The sequence below is a fragment of the Leptopilina heterotoma genome, unplaced genomic scaffold (genome assembly GCF_015476425.1).
Source record: "Leptopilina heterotoma isolate Lh14 unplaced genomic scaffold, ASM1547642v1 Lhet_52, whole genome shotgun sequence".
NCBI classification, from domain to species: Eukaryota; Metazoa; Arthropoda; class Insecta; order Hymenoptera; family Figitidae; genus Leptopilina; species Leptopilina heterotoma.
In genome coordinates this window covers 4823968-4839695 of record NW_025111114.1, presented here as the reverse complement: position 1 = coordinate 4839695, position 15728 = coordinate 4823968, and the positions used below count along the sequence as shown (strand labels likewise).

The window sequence follows — 15728 nt, the reverse complement described above, 5'->3', positions numbered from 1 at the left end:
AAATTATTTTTCCTTTTTCTTGTAAATTAATTTGGAATTTAACAAATGGTATTGAGAATTATTTTTTTTGAATTTTTCAAAAAAAAGCTACTTTTTAGTAACTTTGGTTTGTTAATAATTTACGAAATTTATTCAAGTTGAGAAAAATCGACCAACCAGAAATCAGTTGTGCCTACTGTCAAAAAGCAGTGACGTGACAAGAGGTTTATGAAAAAAAATGTCAAATAGATTTTTTAGCGGCAAACGCCGATTATATCGGAAAACAATTATTATCCGTTTAACATTAACTTGACGATTGTGAATTTCAAAGTGAATAAATAAATTCTTTGGACATTGAAATTATGAAAGAAAGGGAAAATTAACGGTTCATGAGACACGGTTACATCACTGGGTCCGAATGTAAATTCCGCCGTTGTCGTGTTGGGACGTGGTGGGAACAGACGGGGCGTCGAGGGAGTCGAGAGTTTACGCATTCGTGCTGCGAAGTGTGCAAGTTTATTGAAGGAAAAAAAAAAGGTTTTGTGAGATCAAAGTGAAAATTCCTCCATGAGAATTGTGTAAAAAAGTTTGATTTTCAAGTAGAGGAGAGATCGATAAATAATTGAAAGTTTGATGCCTCGTTTGAGGCTTGGATTTAAGACATCTTGTATTATGGAGCTTGTAAATCGTTAGAAGAATGTTGGTGAGTAAACAGCAACAAATATTTTATCCAAAAATTGAAGAAGAAGAAGAAGAAGCTTTCGAGGAAAACAAAAGTTCACAATACTTATTGTTATATCTTTAATTTAGTTTTTCTCCTTTTATTTCTCGTTGGAAAATTGAATTTTTCTTTTTTGTCGAAAAAAAACCTCAGGACATTTCAAATATACGAAGGTCGACTTGAAAGTATGACACCAAAAAAGGAGGGCGATTGTTTTTTTACGTAAAAATATAAATGAATATTTCTTTTTCTCTTTTAATTAATTTCTGAGTTTTTAGGAAATCGGAACTTAACTTATTTTTAAGTTCGCTATTAAAAAAAACGGATTTTTATGTTTCTATTGTGACCAGATGTCTTAAATTCTGTTTTCAAAAAGTGTTGTGATGGTTTTAAAAAGTTTTGATGCCAGTGGCACTTCTGGAAAAGGAGACGAGAACGTGTTACATTATTTTTATTTCCCCCCTGTCACTTTCACAATTTTTGTCAAGTGCACTCTTCGTTTATTGTGCAATCGACCTGAAATTTAGGATTCTATGAATTGTTGAATATTTTAATAATTTACAATTCGATTAATAATTACTATACTAATTAATGCATCTTTGGTTTAAAAACCGTCAATTATGATTAATAATCAAGTTTTCTGAGTCAACTTTCTAAAGTTTCTGTATAGTTCAAATATTCGAGTAAATTAAGTTTCAGATCATTTTTTTTTTCGGGAAAGAAATAAAATTAGTACAAAACTGTCTGATTTTTTCCTTCGGAATTTTTTTTACAAAAATTTGAATTTGTTTAACTCTAGTTTTGTCAATTTAAATTTGTTTAATATTTTTTGTCGATAAAAATGTTTTTAATATAGAGATAAAATTATTCTTGTCAGGCAATGAATATTAATTTAATGATAATTTTTCTCTTGTAAATATAGGGAGACGATCCACCTTATCTATCCGTGGGGACGGAGGTTAGTGCCAAGTACAAGGGTGCATTTTGTGAAGCGAAGATCAGAAAAGTCGTGAGATCGGTAAAATGTCGTGTAACCTACAAGCAAGGATTGGGTACTGCAACAGTAACGGATGAGCAGATTAAAGGAACATTGAGAGTTGGAGCATCAGTGGAAGCGAGGCACAATGATCGAAAGGATTTTATTGAGGCAACAATAACGAAAATTCAGGATTGTAGTCAGTACACGGTTGTTTTTGATGATGGCGATATCACGACATTGAGAAGAACTGCTCTTTGTTTGAAAAGTGGACGTCATTTTGCCGAAAGTGAAACATTGGATCAGCTTCCCTTAACGCATCCGGAGCACTTTGGAAATCCCGTGATTGGCGGTAGACGAGGACGTCGATCCCGACAGGCACAGTTAGTATTTTTTTTCTCTTTTTTAATTTGTCTAATATTGTATTAATAACTTACAGGATTGACACGCTACCTGGAAACCTAGAAAATCTGGAAATGTCAGGGAATTTTATTAACTTTGAAAAAACCTGGAAAAGTCAGGGAATTTTGATCGAAATCCTGGAAAATTGTTGTTTTCTAAATTTTATTCTTAAAATATAATTTCACTTAAATATTTCAAAATTACTTCAATTTTAAAAGAATTGCGTTCACAATTTTCATAAGTAGATGAACTTCAAAACATTTTGATTTAAAATATTTAAATTTCAATTTCAAATCAATTTAATAAAAAATATAAAAAAACTTAGATTTAAAAAAAATTTTTAAACTAAAATTAGTCAAATTTTTTAATATATTTTTAACTAGTTTTAGTAAAGTAATGGATTTATAGAAGAATTTTAGTTAAAAACACTAAAACAATTGTTGAATTTTGAAGCAATTACAAATGTTTGCAGAAATTCAATTATTTTCAAAAGTAGTAAAATCCTTCTCAAACATTCAATTATTTTCAAAAATTTTTTTAAAATTCTTGTGAAAATTTTAATTATTTTCAAAAACTTTCCTCAACTTAATGATTTTTAATATCTACTACTCTAATAAAAATTCTTAAAAGAATTCAATTAGTTCAAAAAAATTTTAATAAAATTCTACGCAGAAATCCAATTATGTTTAAAAATTTACAAAATATCTCGTCAAAATTTCAATTATCTTAATAAATTTAATAAAATTTTTCTCCGAAATTCAATTATTTTTAAAACTTTATAAATAAAATTCTTCGCAGAAATTCAATTATTTTAAAATATACAATTTTCATCAAATTTTTCAAAAAATGCAAGTATTCCTAAAATTTTTATTAAAATTTGTCAAGAGAATTCAATTATTTAAAAATTTTTGTGATAAAATTCTTTATGAAAATTAAATTTTAAGAAACATTCAATTGTTTAGGGTAGAGTGGGGTAAAAAAGCCATGGTGTAAAAAAGCCATTTGAGTTTTATTTAAAAACTATTAAGCCGATTTATCAGCTGTTTAGAATATAAATACTATTAGGTAATACGCAACTTTTGAATCTAATTTGAATGTTGTACCTAGATTAATATTGTTTTTATTGTAATTTAAATTTTTTGTTGCTTTTTTGAAAACATTTTGGTGAACTTTTCAAACATATTACAATTTGATTAAGTGAACGAATAATAAAAGTAAATGTTTGTACATAAGGAGAAAAGTATACCGAAAACGTATACAATGTTAATTTTTGGAAATTGAACTGAATTAACAATTTATTTTTGCTTTTTTTAATAACTGGTCTTGGGTGTAAAAAAGCCAGGGCAAAAAATCCATTGAATATTTTGTGAAATTCACTTGTTTTCTATTTAAACTAACCTTCTTATTTTATAAAATTTCTCGTGTTTATTTAATAAAATAAATTAAACACGACGAAAAAGTAGTTCAAAGTGCATTTAAAAAATAAACAATGAATAAACGGTTGCAACGAAATATGTTATCTGTGGTAAAACTTAAAGAGAACTTCTAAAAAAGGTACGAAAAATTGGCAGTGCAAATGGAAAACAGGTAAACTTAATATAATTTTCAATTTTGCTTGCTAAAAACTCTTTCATAATTATTAGAATATTTTTCAAATAAGACTATTTGTCATATAAATAAAGGGAAACTATAAAAATACCTAAATTGATAACATGTTTTGCTAAAATCGTAGGGTGGCTTTTTCACCCCACCAGGTGGTGCAAAAAAGCCACTTACAGTGCTTTCGTAAAACTCTTATAACTTAGTCCTTTCATGAGATAAAAAATATTTCCGTCAAGAATTTTCAAGCTTAATAACTAAACTTTCAATAACAATTGAAAATTTGAGAAAAAAATTTTAAATACAGATTTTACAGCATCAAAAGTAAAAATGTGGCTTTTTTACCCCACTCTACCCTAATAAAATATTTATTTTTTTAGTTAAATAATTGAATTCTCGTAGAATTTTCTAATAAATATTGATTTAAAAATGAATTTCAAATTAAAATCTTGGAAAATTTAAACTTTTCATACTTTTAATTAAGAATTCTATAGAATTTATTTTTCTCAATAAGTTTAATGGAATTTTTTTTAATTATTTGAAGTTTTTAATTTCCAATATATTTAATTGAAGAATGTTAGAATAATCGAAATTTTGTAAAATTAAATTGTAAACAAAAAAATTTGAAAATTCACAAAGAACTTTTTCAAAAATTATGTAAAAAAAAATTGACTGATTTTATAAACCTTGAAAAAACCTGGAAAACTCAGGGAATTTTGATCGAAATTACAAAAAAATTTTACTTAAAAACACTAAAAGAAATTGGATTTTAAAGCAATTACAAAAATGATTGCAGAAATTCAATTATTTTCAAAGGTAGTAAAATTTGTCTCAGAAATTCAATTTTTTTAAAACACTTTAATAAAAGTCATGGCAAAATTTCAATTATTTTCAAAAACTTTTTACAATTCAATGATTTATAATATCTACAACTTCAATAAATTTTAAAAAAGAATTCAATTATTTAAAAAGAAATGTTAATAAAATTCATCTCAAAAATTAAATTATTTTTCAAAAGTAATATAATTCTTCATGAAATTCTTTGCGTAACAATTCAATTTTTTTTCAAAATAATTTTAATAAAATTCTTCGCAGTAATCTAATTATGTTTAAAAATTTACAAAAATTCCCGTCAAAATTTCAATTATCTTTATAAATAATAAAATTCTTCACCAAAATTCAATTATTTTTAAAAATTTCAATAAAATTCTACGCCAATATTTAATTATTTTCATAAACAATTAAAATTTCACAGGCATTGAATTATTTTTAATACAATTTTTAATGAAATTTTTCGAAAAATGAAATTATTCTCAAAAATTTTATTAAAACCTGTCAAGATAATTCAATTATTTAGAAATTTGTTGATAAGATTCTTTATGATAATTCAATTTTAAGAAAAATTCAATTATTTATTAGAATATTTATTTTTACATTTAAATAATTGAATTCTCGTAGAATTTTCTAATAAAAACTGATTTAAAAATGAATTTCAGTTAATATTTTAGATTATAATTGAATATTGAAAGCATTATAGCGTGAATTTTTAAAAATAATTTAATTTTAAAAATGTTTCAAATTAAAAGCTATAAAATTCTGAATTTTTCACTCATTTAATCAAAAATTCTGTAGAATTAATGTTTTTTTTGAAATTATTTGAAGTTTCTTATTTTCTAATAATTTATAATTGAAGAATTTCAGAATAATCGAAATTTCGTAAAGTTGAATTATAATTAAAAAGATTAAAAATTACTAAACAACTTTTTCAAAAAGTATTTTTAAAAAAATTGAGTTGAAGAAGAATTTTAGTTGATCCAATTTTAGTTATTTTTTTTTAATTTTTTTTTTTAGAATTTTAGTTTTAGAATTTTAGTCGCTTTTTAGAAAGCGATTATTCCGAGTCGAAGACTCGGAGTGATCGATATCTTCATGTTTTATAATAAAATTCTTATGTTATTGAATTTGAATCTATTGAAGAATTTTAATTTCTATGAAAAAATAATAATGATTCACTATTTATTTAAAAATTAAGTTTTTGATATTTTCGAATAATTTTACGTTTAAAGTGATTTGTAAATAAATGTAATAAAACATTTTTTTGTGTATCTAATCGTTTTGCAAATGAGAATATTCTTTGCGAATGAGTAAAAAGTCTTAAGTTTTGTCTGGAAATCAGAGAGTTATTTATTAATTTAATTTTGTAAAATATAAATGTAGTTTTAAAAATCTGGAAAAATTTCGTTTTTTAATCTGACTTTCTTAAAAGTCAGGGAATTAAAATGAGGAAATGCGAGGCAACTCTGCAGTCTAATTTGTATTAATCTTTTTTTTTTCCAAATTTTTACAGAGATGATAGTAGTGAAGACGAGGGAAGTCCTCCTAGAGGTTCACACGATTCCGGCACAGGTGGCGAGGAGAAAGAAGGATTGGAAGTTGAACCAGAAATCGGTCGAGTCGTTTGCGTGGAACTCGGTGACAAGAAGAAGAAGGATAATTGGTTTCCTGGACTTGTAGTCGCACCAACGGCACAGGACACTGTGAGAATTCGCGTCAAGGATGATTATCTCGTTCGTTCGTTTAAGGACGCGCGATATTATACAGTACCGAAAAAGGAGGCGACGGAATTCACAAAAGATTTAGGCAACAAAGTGGAGAATAGTGCACTGAAGATTGCCGTTGAAAAGGCACTTTTGTTTCTCGAGAAAAATGAATTGCCACCACATTGGGATAAGGATTCACTGTTTGGCAATTCGGTGTCAAGTGGAAATAGCGATTCTGATGGTGATATTGATTCAGATAGTTCTGACGATGAGCCACGTGAGGAGAAGGATCATTTTGTTGCGCAATTGTATAAATTCATGGACGATCGTGGCACACCAATTAATAATTGTCCAATGATCGGTGAGGAGGATATCGATCTTTATCGACTATTCCGGGCAGTTTACAAATTGGGCGGTTATAATCGTGTCACGAATCAAAATCAGTGGAAAATAATAACTCGAAGGTTGAGTTTTTCGATGCAAAGCAATCCAGCGACGCACAATCTTGTCAAACAGGCTTATAAGAAATTTTTGCATTCCTTTGAGGATTTTTATAGGAAGTTGGGTTGCACGATGGTGAATCATCCTCGGGGCAGTGTGAGGAAGCAACGACCCGGTCGTAGTTTGATACGCGATAAGGATAGGAACACGCCAATTCCGCCACAAGTTAAGACTGAGAAGGAGGAGGAAGAGAAGAAAGTCGAGGAGGAGAAGAAGGAGAAGCGGGAAGTGAAAAAGGAAGTCGAGGAAGTGCCGAAAATAGTCAAGAAGAAGGAAAAGGAGAAGGAGAAAGAAAAAGAGAAAGAGAAAGAAAAGGAGAAAGAAAGGGAGAAAGAGAAGGAGAAAGAGAAAGAGAAGGAAAGAGAGAAGGAGAAAGAAAAAGAAAAGGAGAAAGAAAAGGAAAATCAAAAATCGATCCTTCTCGAAAAGGAGAAAGAGGAATCGGAAAGTTTGAGTGGACAGGAGAGTGATGTGAACGTCGAGGAGGAGGAATCTTCAAGTAGTGAGAATTCGAAGAAAGCGAGGTACAATTCTCTGAATAGAGGAAAGGCGAAGGAGGAAAAGAAACCTAAGGAGGAGAAGAAGAAAGTTCTCGAGAAGAAGAAAGTCGAGAAGAAACAGGAGAAAAAGGAGGAGAAAATCGAGAAGAAGGAGGAGGACACTACGAAGGTGAGAACAAAAGCAAAAGAAGAGGCGACGAAGGGAAAAACAGTGGTGGAAACACGAGAATCTAGAACTCCGTCCAGAGAAACGGAGAAAAAGGCGACTTTCTCGAAACAGAGACGTCTCACAGAGGAGGAAATGAAGAAAAGAGGACGTAAACGTAAAGACACTGACGGTGAGAAGAGTCGAAGTACCGAGGAGCCGATCGACTACGCCCCTTCGTACAAAGGACCCGTCGTCCTAGGCGATAAATTAAAAGTCTACTACGGCCCCAATCACGAGTCGAAAGTCACCTACGAGGCGAAGGTCATTGACGTCGAGGATGACGACACTGAACCCCTTTATCTCGTCCACTACACCGGTTGGAATACAAGATACGACGAGTGGATCAAAAGTTCCCGAATCGCCCAGAACTTCACCCAGAGTCAAGGCAGAGTCAAACGAACAAAAACCGTCTCCCGTCCTCCAACGCCAGGCTCCTCCGGAAATGGTAAATCGACAAAAGCCGTCACTCCCGTGTCCCAAACCCGAAGACGAGCGCAGAGTGTCGCTCCCACTCCAGGCACGCCGACAATGCTCAAGGAGTCGAAAGTCATCGACACCGACAAGGACGACGCCGAGTCGGACTACCTCGTCGACTACAGCGGCTGGAACACCGGATTCGACGATTTCTACAAAGGTCAAGGTCGCGTCAAGAGAAAAAAAGCCTTTCCCAGACCAGCGACTCCCGGACCGTCCGGCAATGGAAAGGCGGTGAAAAATCCCGTTACTCCCGTTTCACAGACACGAAGACGAGCGCAAAGTGTCGCACCATCGCCAGGAACGTCGTCAATGAGCAAAGAGGGAAAAAAAGAAGAAAAGGAACGATCGACTACGCCCGTCTTCGGTCCCGGCGCCAAGAGTCCAGCGACACCGGCCACTGGGAGATTGAGTCGAGCTACGCGAAACGCCGAGAGTGGCATTGAATTGCGACGACGAACGAGAAGAACTTCCGGTCACACTGACGTCACAGCTGCTTCCGAAAGTGAGGACACGGATTCTTACGAATCGGACGCGACCGAACCGGAGCAAAGGGCCGCCTCCAAGGAAAAGGAGGAAGGCACTCGACGCGAAGCGAAACGACGAGCGGAGACCAAAATAAAAATGGACGCCAGTGAAGGTGAGGACGAGAAGGAACCAATCGAAGAACCCAGACGAGGGCGTAGACTCCGTAGAAATTTGAACAAAATCGCCGAAGTTAAATCCGAACCCGAGAGCGATGAGGAACAACCAAAAGGTCGCGATTTCGATCTCAATCAAATTCGCTCCGAATTAAAGGGCTTCGACAAAGCTGTCAAGATGGAAATAATTCGTGTCGAACCCGAAGTCGAGGAGGACGTGAAACCACCCATCGAACCCGTTCTACCAAGTCCGGAAAAAATTGAAAAGCTGGAAAAAGAAAAACTCGAGAAATTAGAGAAACTAAAGCGAATCGAGGAGGAAAAATTAGAGAAACTGAAGCGAATCGAGGAGGAGAAACTCGAGAAACTAAAGCGAATTGAGGAGGAAAAAAAACTGAAGCGAATCGAGGAGGAAAAATTAGAGAAACTGAAGCGAATGGAGGAGGAAAAACTCGAGAAACTAAAGCGAGTCGAGGAGGAGAAACTCGAAAAGAAAAGAATCGAGGAGGAAAAGGAAAAGGAGAAGAAAAGAATCGAGGAAGAAAAGGAGAAGAAAAGAATCGAGGAGGAAAAGGAAAAGAAGGAAATAAAAATCGACAGTGAAACAAAATCCACAGAGAGTACAGAGGACATTTACGAATTCAAAGAACCCGAACCATTCGAATTCGAAGTGAGAAACAAATCCGGCGACAAGGATAAACTAAAGAGACGAGTATTCGACGACAATGTGAAAAGTAGTCCGAAGAAAAAGCAAAAAACCTCGCCATTGCCAAAGGAACCAAAAACCGACGATACAGAACGAAAGAAAATCATTCGAAAACCATTTATGAAGAAACTTGACGAACCACCGCCACCAGCAGAAGAGAATCTCTCCCGTCCCCTATTGCAATCATCCTGGAAATGTGAGGAGGCATTCGACAAACTCTGCAATGAGACATACAATCAAAAAACACCCATTGTCGACGAAACGAAAAATCTCGATCTACTTTTCAACGATCTACCCGGCGATGACGATTCCGCCATTGACGATCCCGAGGATCGTTTAATAATCTCCGAAACTGAGACCGAAGAGAATTTATTCTCCTACCAACAGGAAATATTCCCACCAAGTGAAATCGAGGAAAAAATTAAAACATCACCACCACCACCACCAACTCCACAATTACCCTCCATTCCAATTGTCGAGGCGAAATTGAATTTGATTTCAAAACCATCTTCGCCGAAAATCGAGATAAAAACCGATTTTCCCTCTATTGTTCCAATGCCAATAAGTGCGCGACTTCCCGTCACTTCGTCAATTGAGGAGAAATTATCCGCCGCCGCTGCTTTTCGGAACAAAACAAAAGATGCGAAAAAAGACGACACCGAGCAGGAGTCGTTAAAAAAATCAATCTTCAAAGAAAAGGAAAAGAAATCGGACTTGAATCGTCGGGTGAAAGAGGAGAAAATAAAAATCGAAAGCGAGAAGAAAGACCTCGAGAGGGTGAAAAAAGAAGATGATGAGGAGAAGACTATTCCATTGTCGAAAGTCAAGGAAGCAGTCAAGGAAATAGAGAGAAGAATCGAGAGTGAAGCCTCCCAGAAACTAGAGATAAAAAAATTCATCAAAACAGAGGAAAAGCAACAAGAGGAGAAATGGAAGGAGAAATTCCAGGAGGAGGAGCAAAAAACTCTGAATATTGAATTTACGGACTCTACCGATAGTAGTGATTCGGAAAAACGACTAATAATCGACAATGAAATTGATTTCAACGAAGAACCGAAATTCGAGGTGAAATTAACAAACGAACGCGGAGCGGTAAAAGGTTCCCTGGCCAAAATTCTCCCCGAGAGGACAATCATCAAGAATCCAAAGGAAAAAACCCCAACCGTCAAGAATCAAATAAAAAATCTGGAAATAAAGAATCAGAAAAGTCAAGTAATTAAATCTCTCAAGAGTGAAAAAATTAAGAATCCAATTTTAAAGAAGACGCAAGATTTAAAGATTGAGACAAAAGTAGAAAAGGAAGAAAAACAAATTGATAAGAATCAAATTACTAAGAATCCAGAAAGACCGATAATGATGAAGCAGCACGAGCGAGGTTTGAGTTTGAAATTAACTCAAGGAAAAGTAAATTTCGACAAAGGAGTGAGTCAAAAAATTGACATCATCGAGGATATAAAACTACCGCTGCAAAATCAAGTACTCCGTTTGCAGCAAGCGGGTCTTCAGTGTAAATTCATTCGAGTCGATGAGGAAGGCGAGAATTTAAATTCCCTCCTCTGCGAAGAGGAAATTCCCGGATCGCCAACACCGGGAATTGACGTCATTGATCACGAAGCCCCGGGTACTTCGCACACGACACCAAAAGCAAAGATCCCCGACAATTCCCTCGTTCTCATGGAAATGCCATTCGCAAGTGCACCAACGTCAAGTCCAACCTCTTGCGCCACAATATCAACATTAAGTATGTCCCTACCGCAAAATGCAGGTAGCAATCCCCTAATTTCGGTGCCAATGCAACAACCGATCCCAAGGCAGGAAATTCCTCGACAAGAGAGCAATGAAGCTGCACCGGTGATGGACAATACACCGCCAACGACGCCCGATTCGAGTATATCGAATATGTGTGAATCGCCGAGGGAAGAGGGTACGGCGGGTTCGAGTCCAATGAGTGGCGATGATAATAATTTGAAGCAGCATCGTGACAGTAGTGAAATGGAGAATGATGGGAAAATCGTGGGTTTGAGTGAGGATGATGGTTCGTTGATGAATCTCGAGGGACAGAGTGTGGAGAGACCGATGAAGCAGATGAAAAAGACGACGTCGATGGCAACCACGACGACGACGACGACAACGACGACGATGATGATGGCTATTGATGAGACGACGGTGACGAAGAAGAGAAAACGCAATAGATCACAAACGGAATTGGGCAGTAATTCGGGGAAAAAATCGCCGAGACAATCGGGAAGAAGTGGAAGACATGGCGCTGGGAGTGATAGTGATGATACTAGCGAGGAATCGAATCAATGCAGTAGCGCTAATTCTATTCCGACGAATCATAGTAATGTCACATTGACGGAGTTGAATAGTTATTCGTCGAGGTCGCCCAGGCCAACGAAGTACAATTTCTTTGTCGAATTGAGTAAGTTTTTCTTTTTTTAATCATTGATTATTTCTTTATTTTACGTTTTTTTCTACTTCCTTTTTTTAAAAAAATTTTTTTTACTTCTTTTTTTAAAACATTTTTTTTTACTTCTTTTTTTAAAAAAATTTTTTTTACTTTCTTAACTTTTTTTACTTACTTCTTTTTTATCGACTTTTTTTGCTTACAGGCGTCTCATTTACTGACTTTTTTTCAAAACAAATTTCGACCTATTTTCTAAAAACGACGACTTTTTAGATTCCTGAATTTAACATCGACGATGAGCGACGAAAAGAATTCTTTTTCACGAACCGAAATGAAGAAAATAATTTTTTCCAAGTCTTTAGCTTTAGAAAAAGTATCAGGGAAAAGTTGTCAACTCCCTTGGTGAATGAAAAAAGGGAAATTAGAAAAATTTTTAACTCTAAAAGGCGCAAATAATAGATTTCGACGCTTAGTCAACGCTAATTTCAGGATCATGACTTTTCTTCCAAATATTGCAAAGAAATTATCATTTTTTTTATAAACTGCAATTTCAGAGTGTCTACTAACCGAAAAATATCCGGGAATTTAAATTGATCGGTAAAAACCGGGAATTTTTTTACCAAATTAAAAAAAGTTTTAACATTTTAATTTGTTTATAAAAAATTGCTTTTTATTTCAATTTTTATAGATGTATATACTGTTCTCTAAATTTGAATTAGTTAAAGATAATGAATTTGATAGTAAAAAATCAGTCACTGATTCAAATATAATATGTAAATAAATTTTTTAAAAAATTATCGAAATAAGAGAAATTTTGTGAAATTCAACTGATAATAATTAAATTTGTTAAAAAATTTCAAAAGTTTTTTAACAAATCGAATTCTTAAAGTATTTTAATTTAATAATTGATAAATAATTGAATTTTATAAAGAGACACATTCTAATGTATTCATGTTTCTTAGTGCGAAGATTAATAATTAAAATTTTTATTAGTTTATTTAAAAAAGAAAATACAAACTTAAAATTTTTCAATAAAATTGAATTTTCACAAAGTTTGTTTAAAAATTCTGAAAAATAAGATTTTTGAAATTTTTCAATTTTATAGTTTCAAGATAATTGAATTTTTATAAACAAATAATTGAAAAGTTGTGAAATCATTGAAATTTCTTTACATTCTATTAAAAATAATTAAATTTTTCGAAAATTTCAATTACTTTTATAAATAGTAAAATTCTTTGCAGAAATTATTTGTTTAATTTAATTATTTTCCAGATTTTTAATTAAAATTATTTTTAAAAAATATTATTTTCAAAAAATTTAAAGAAACTCGTCAAAAGAATTTAATTATTCATTAAAACTAATAAAAATTTTGGAAGCCATTTGTAGATTTATTTATGTTCGAAATCAAATAAATTTAAATTTGATGAGAAAAAACAACGAGGATAAATTAGGACAAAACCGGGAAAAACCGGAAATTTTGTTGAACGAAAATAGTAGACACCCTGAATTTATTTTGATTTTCATGGTGGGAAAAATAGTGTCAAAAATTTCTAAATAATCTTTTCAAATAATTGAATTTTTGAAATATAAAATTTTAATATTTTCAAATAATTCAATTTTTTAAAAATTTTATGGAAAATAATTAATTTCTTTGAAGTATTTCCTTAGAAGATTGAAAAATAGAATAATTGAAAATTTTGAAAATAATTAAGTTCATGAAAATTTTATTGAAATATCTTCCGAAAATTATATTAAAATATTTTTTAACAAAGTAAATTTTAGGAAATTTTTATTATAATTATTTTAAATTCAATTATTTCAATAATTTTTTAAAATAATAAAATTTTTGAAATATATATATAATCAAACATTTTCAAATAAAATAATTAATAATTAATATCAAAATAATTGATTTCTTTGAAGTTTTTCATTAAAATTTTCAATATCAAGTTTTAAACAATTTTAATTAATGAATTTTGAAAATAATTGAATTCTTAAAATTTTGAATAACAAATTTTTAAATAAAAACGAAAAAAGAAAATAGTTTTTTAAATATTTTTCAATTATTTTTCAAGTAATTCCATTTTTGTAAAATTTTATTGTAAATATTTTGAAAATAATAAATTTCATAAAAATTTTGTTGAAAAATCTTTAAAAAAATTGTATTAAAATATTTTTCAACAAAGTAATTTTTAGAAATTTTCCATTATTGTAATTTTTTTAAATTCAGTTGTTTTGTGAGATAAAATTAAATTGAAATTTAATTTTAATTAATTGAATAATTAATAATAAAATTTGTTAGCGAAATCGAAATCTTTCAAATTTAATGAATAATTAATATAATTGAAATTTAAAAATTTGAATAAAAAGTCTTTAAATTTGTGACTTTGATTATAATATTTTAATATTTTATTATATATTTTAAAATTCAATTATTTCAATTATTTTTAAAATTCAAATATTTCAATTATATTTTATGATAATGATTGAATCGATATATAAGCAATTAAAAAGTTTTCAAATAATTGAATTTTTGTGAAATTTTTTTGGAAAATAATTGATTTTTTAAAAGAATTTCATGATAATTTTTTAATATCAAGTTTTGAAGAATTTTAATTAGATTTTGAAAATAATTAATTTCACAAAAATTTTAGCAAAAAATCTTTAAATTGAAATTTAAAAATGAAAATAATGCCAATCAACTGCTCAAAATAATATTAAATTATTTGTTAACAAAATAATTTTTATAAATGTGTTAAAAATTCAGTTATTTTAATTATTTTTTAAGACAACATTAATTTTAAATTGAATTAAATTATATTGTATTATAATTTTTTTCTTTCTTTTTCTTTAATCGATAATAGCGATTTTTTTTGTTCCGTTTTTACTCAAAAATAAGTGAAGAAGAAATTTAGAATATATATTTATAATTTTGTTATTCTCAACAGATCCTGAGTGGGATGGAAGTCAAAGAATAGCGGTTCTTCAACAAAAACTTTGTGAACTTCGGAAAACTTATAATGCAGTTAAAGTGGAATTGGCAACTATTGAGAGACGTCGAAAAAAGCTCAAAAGACGAGAACGAGAAGGTAAATATAAACAAAAATTTCAACAGTAAATAATTATAATATATTAATACTTTCATCTTTCATGGAATAATTTATTTTGAGAGTTATTCTTTATGACCGGGAAAAGTAATTCATGACCGGAAAATGACCGTGAATTTTTTTTTATGAAAAAATTGACCACTCTGATTATTATTAAGGAAAATGAAATTTCAATCTAACCATTTTTCAATTTACATCATTTTTTGTTTGTAAAAATAGATAAAAAATAAATTTTCATTTTTATTAATTTTTGCTGATAATCTGAAAAGATTCGATTTAAAGTAATCTTTTTTGGTTTTCTTTTCAGCAATCAAAGCAGCCAAAGCAGAAATGCAACAAGCCTGTTCGTGATGAGAACCAAGCCATGGGCGTCTCAGGAAAAATTTCTTGTACAGAACAACTTCCAGCATTTGAAAAAGAAGAAGAAAAAAAAATGGTAACCATGTGATTTGTGCAAACGCCTAGAATTTAATTGAGCGAACTTTTATTAATTAATATTATCATCATTCACATCATCTTCATCATTGGTCTCGTGTTAGCTCTATAGATAAGTAATACCGATCCTTCTATAGAATCAGGTTTTGTAGATATAAATTGAATAGTAGGGGGAAAAACAAAAAAAAACCAGAATAAGTAAGAAAAGAAAAATGAAAAGCAATGTCGCATTAGAAAAAGAAAACACCCTTAAATGCAAAAGAAAAAAATAGTGCCAAATGTGGTCGATTAAAAAATTAAGAGAAAATCTATTTTCTTTTACTTAAAAAAAAAGAATTTCTGAAACTAATTATAGTTTCTACAGAGAAGAAAAAAATCATTTTCTAAGTCTACAAATTTATTTTTTTTTCTTTTCTCTCGTTGAAATATTGTTTTTTTTTAATTTTTTGATTTGCAATAATAAAGTTTGCAATAAATTAAGAAATACTGTGTGTAATTGAGATTTAATTTTATTTTCAAAAATTTTTATGAA

General features: G+C 30.7%; 1 protein-coding gene across 1 annotated transcript; it reads left to right on the top strand.

Annotated features, from left to right (window-relative positions):
* The first annotated feature begins 255 nt into the window (after window positions 1-255).
* On the top strand, window positions 256-15179 carry LOC122508067 (AT-rich interactive domain-containing protein 4B-like). The gene is made up of 5 exons (XM_043621157.1): window positions 256-682; window positions 1623-2059; window positions 6025-11669; window positions 14603-14743; window positions 15069-15179. Exons 1-5 carry the CDS (start codon window positions 677-679, stop codon window positions 15110-15112), a joined length of 6273 nt encoding a protein of 2090 aa, XP_043477092.1. The 5' UTR covers window positions 256-676; the 3' UTR covers window positions 15113-15179.
* Window positions 15180-15728: the final 549 nt, after the last annotated feature.

Coding starts and splice junctions, on each gene's coding strand:
- LOC122508067 (XM_043621157.1), top strand. Junction 11,670..14,602: donor CAATTTCTTTGTCGAATTGA/GTAAGTTTTTCT, acceptor TATTCTCAACAG/ATCCTGAGTGGGATGGAAGT. Junction 14,744..15,068: donor CAAAAGACGAGAACGAGAAG/GTAAATATAAAC, acceptor TTTTCTTTTCAG/CAATCAAAGCAGCCAAAGCA.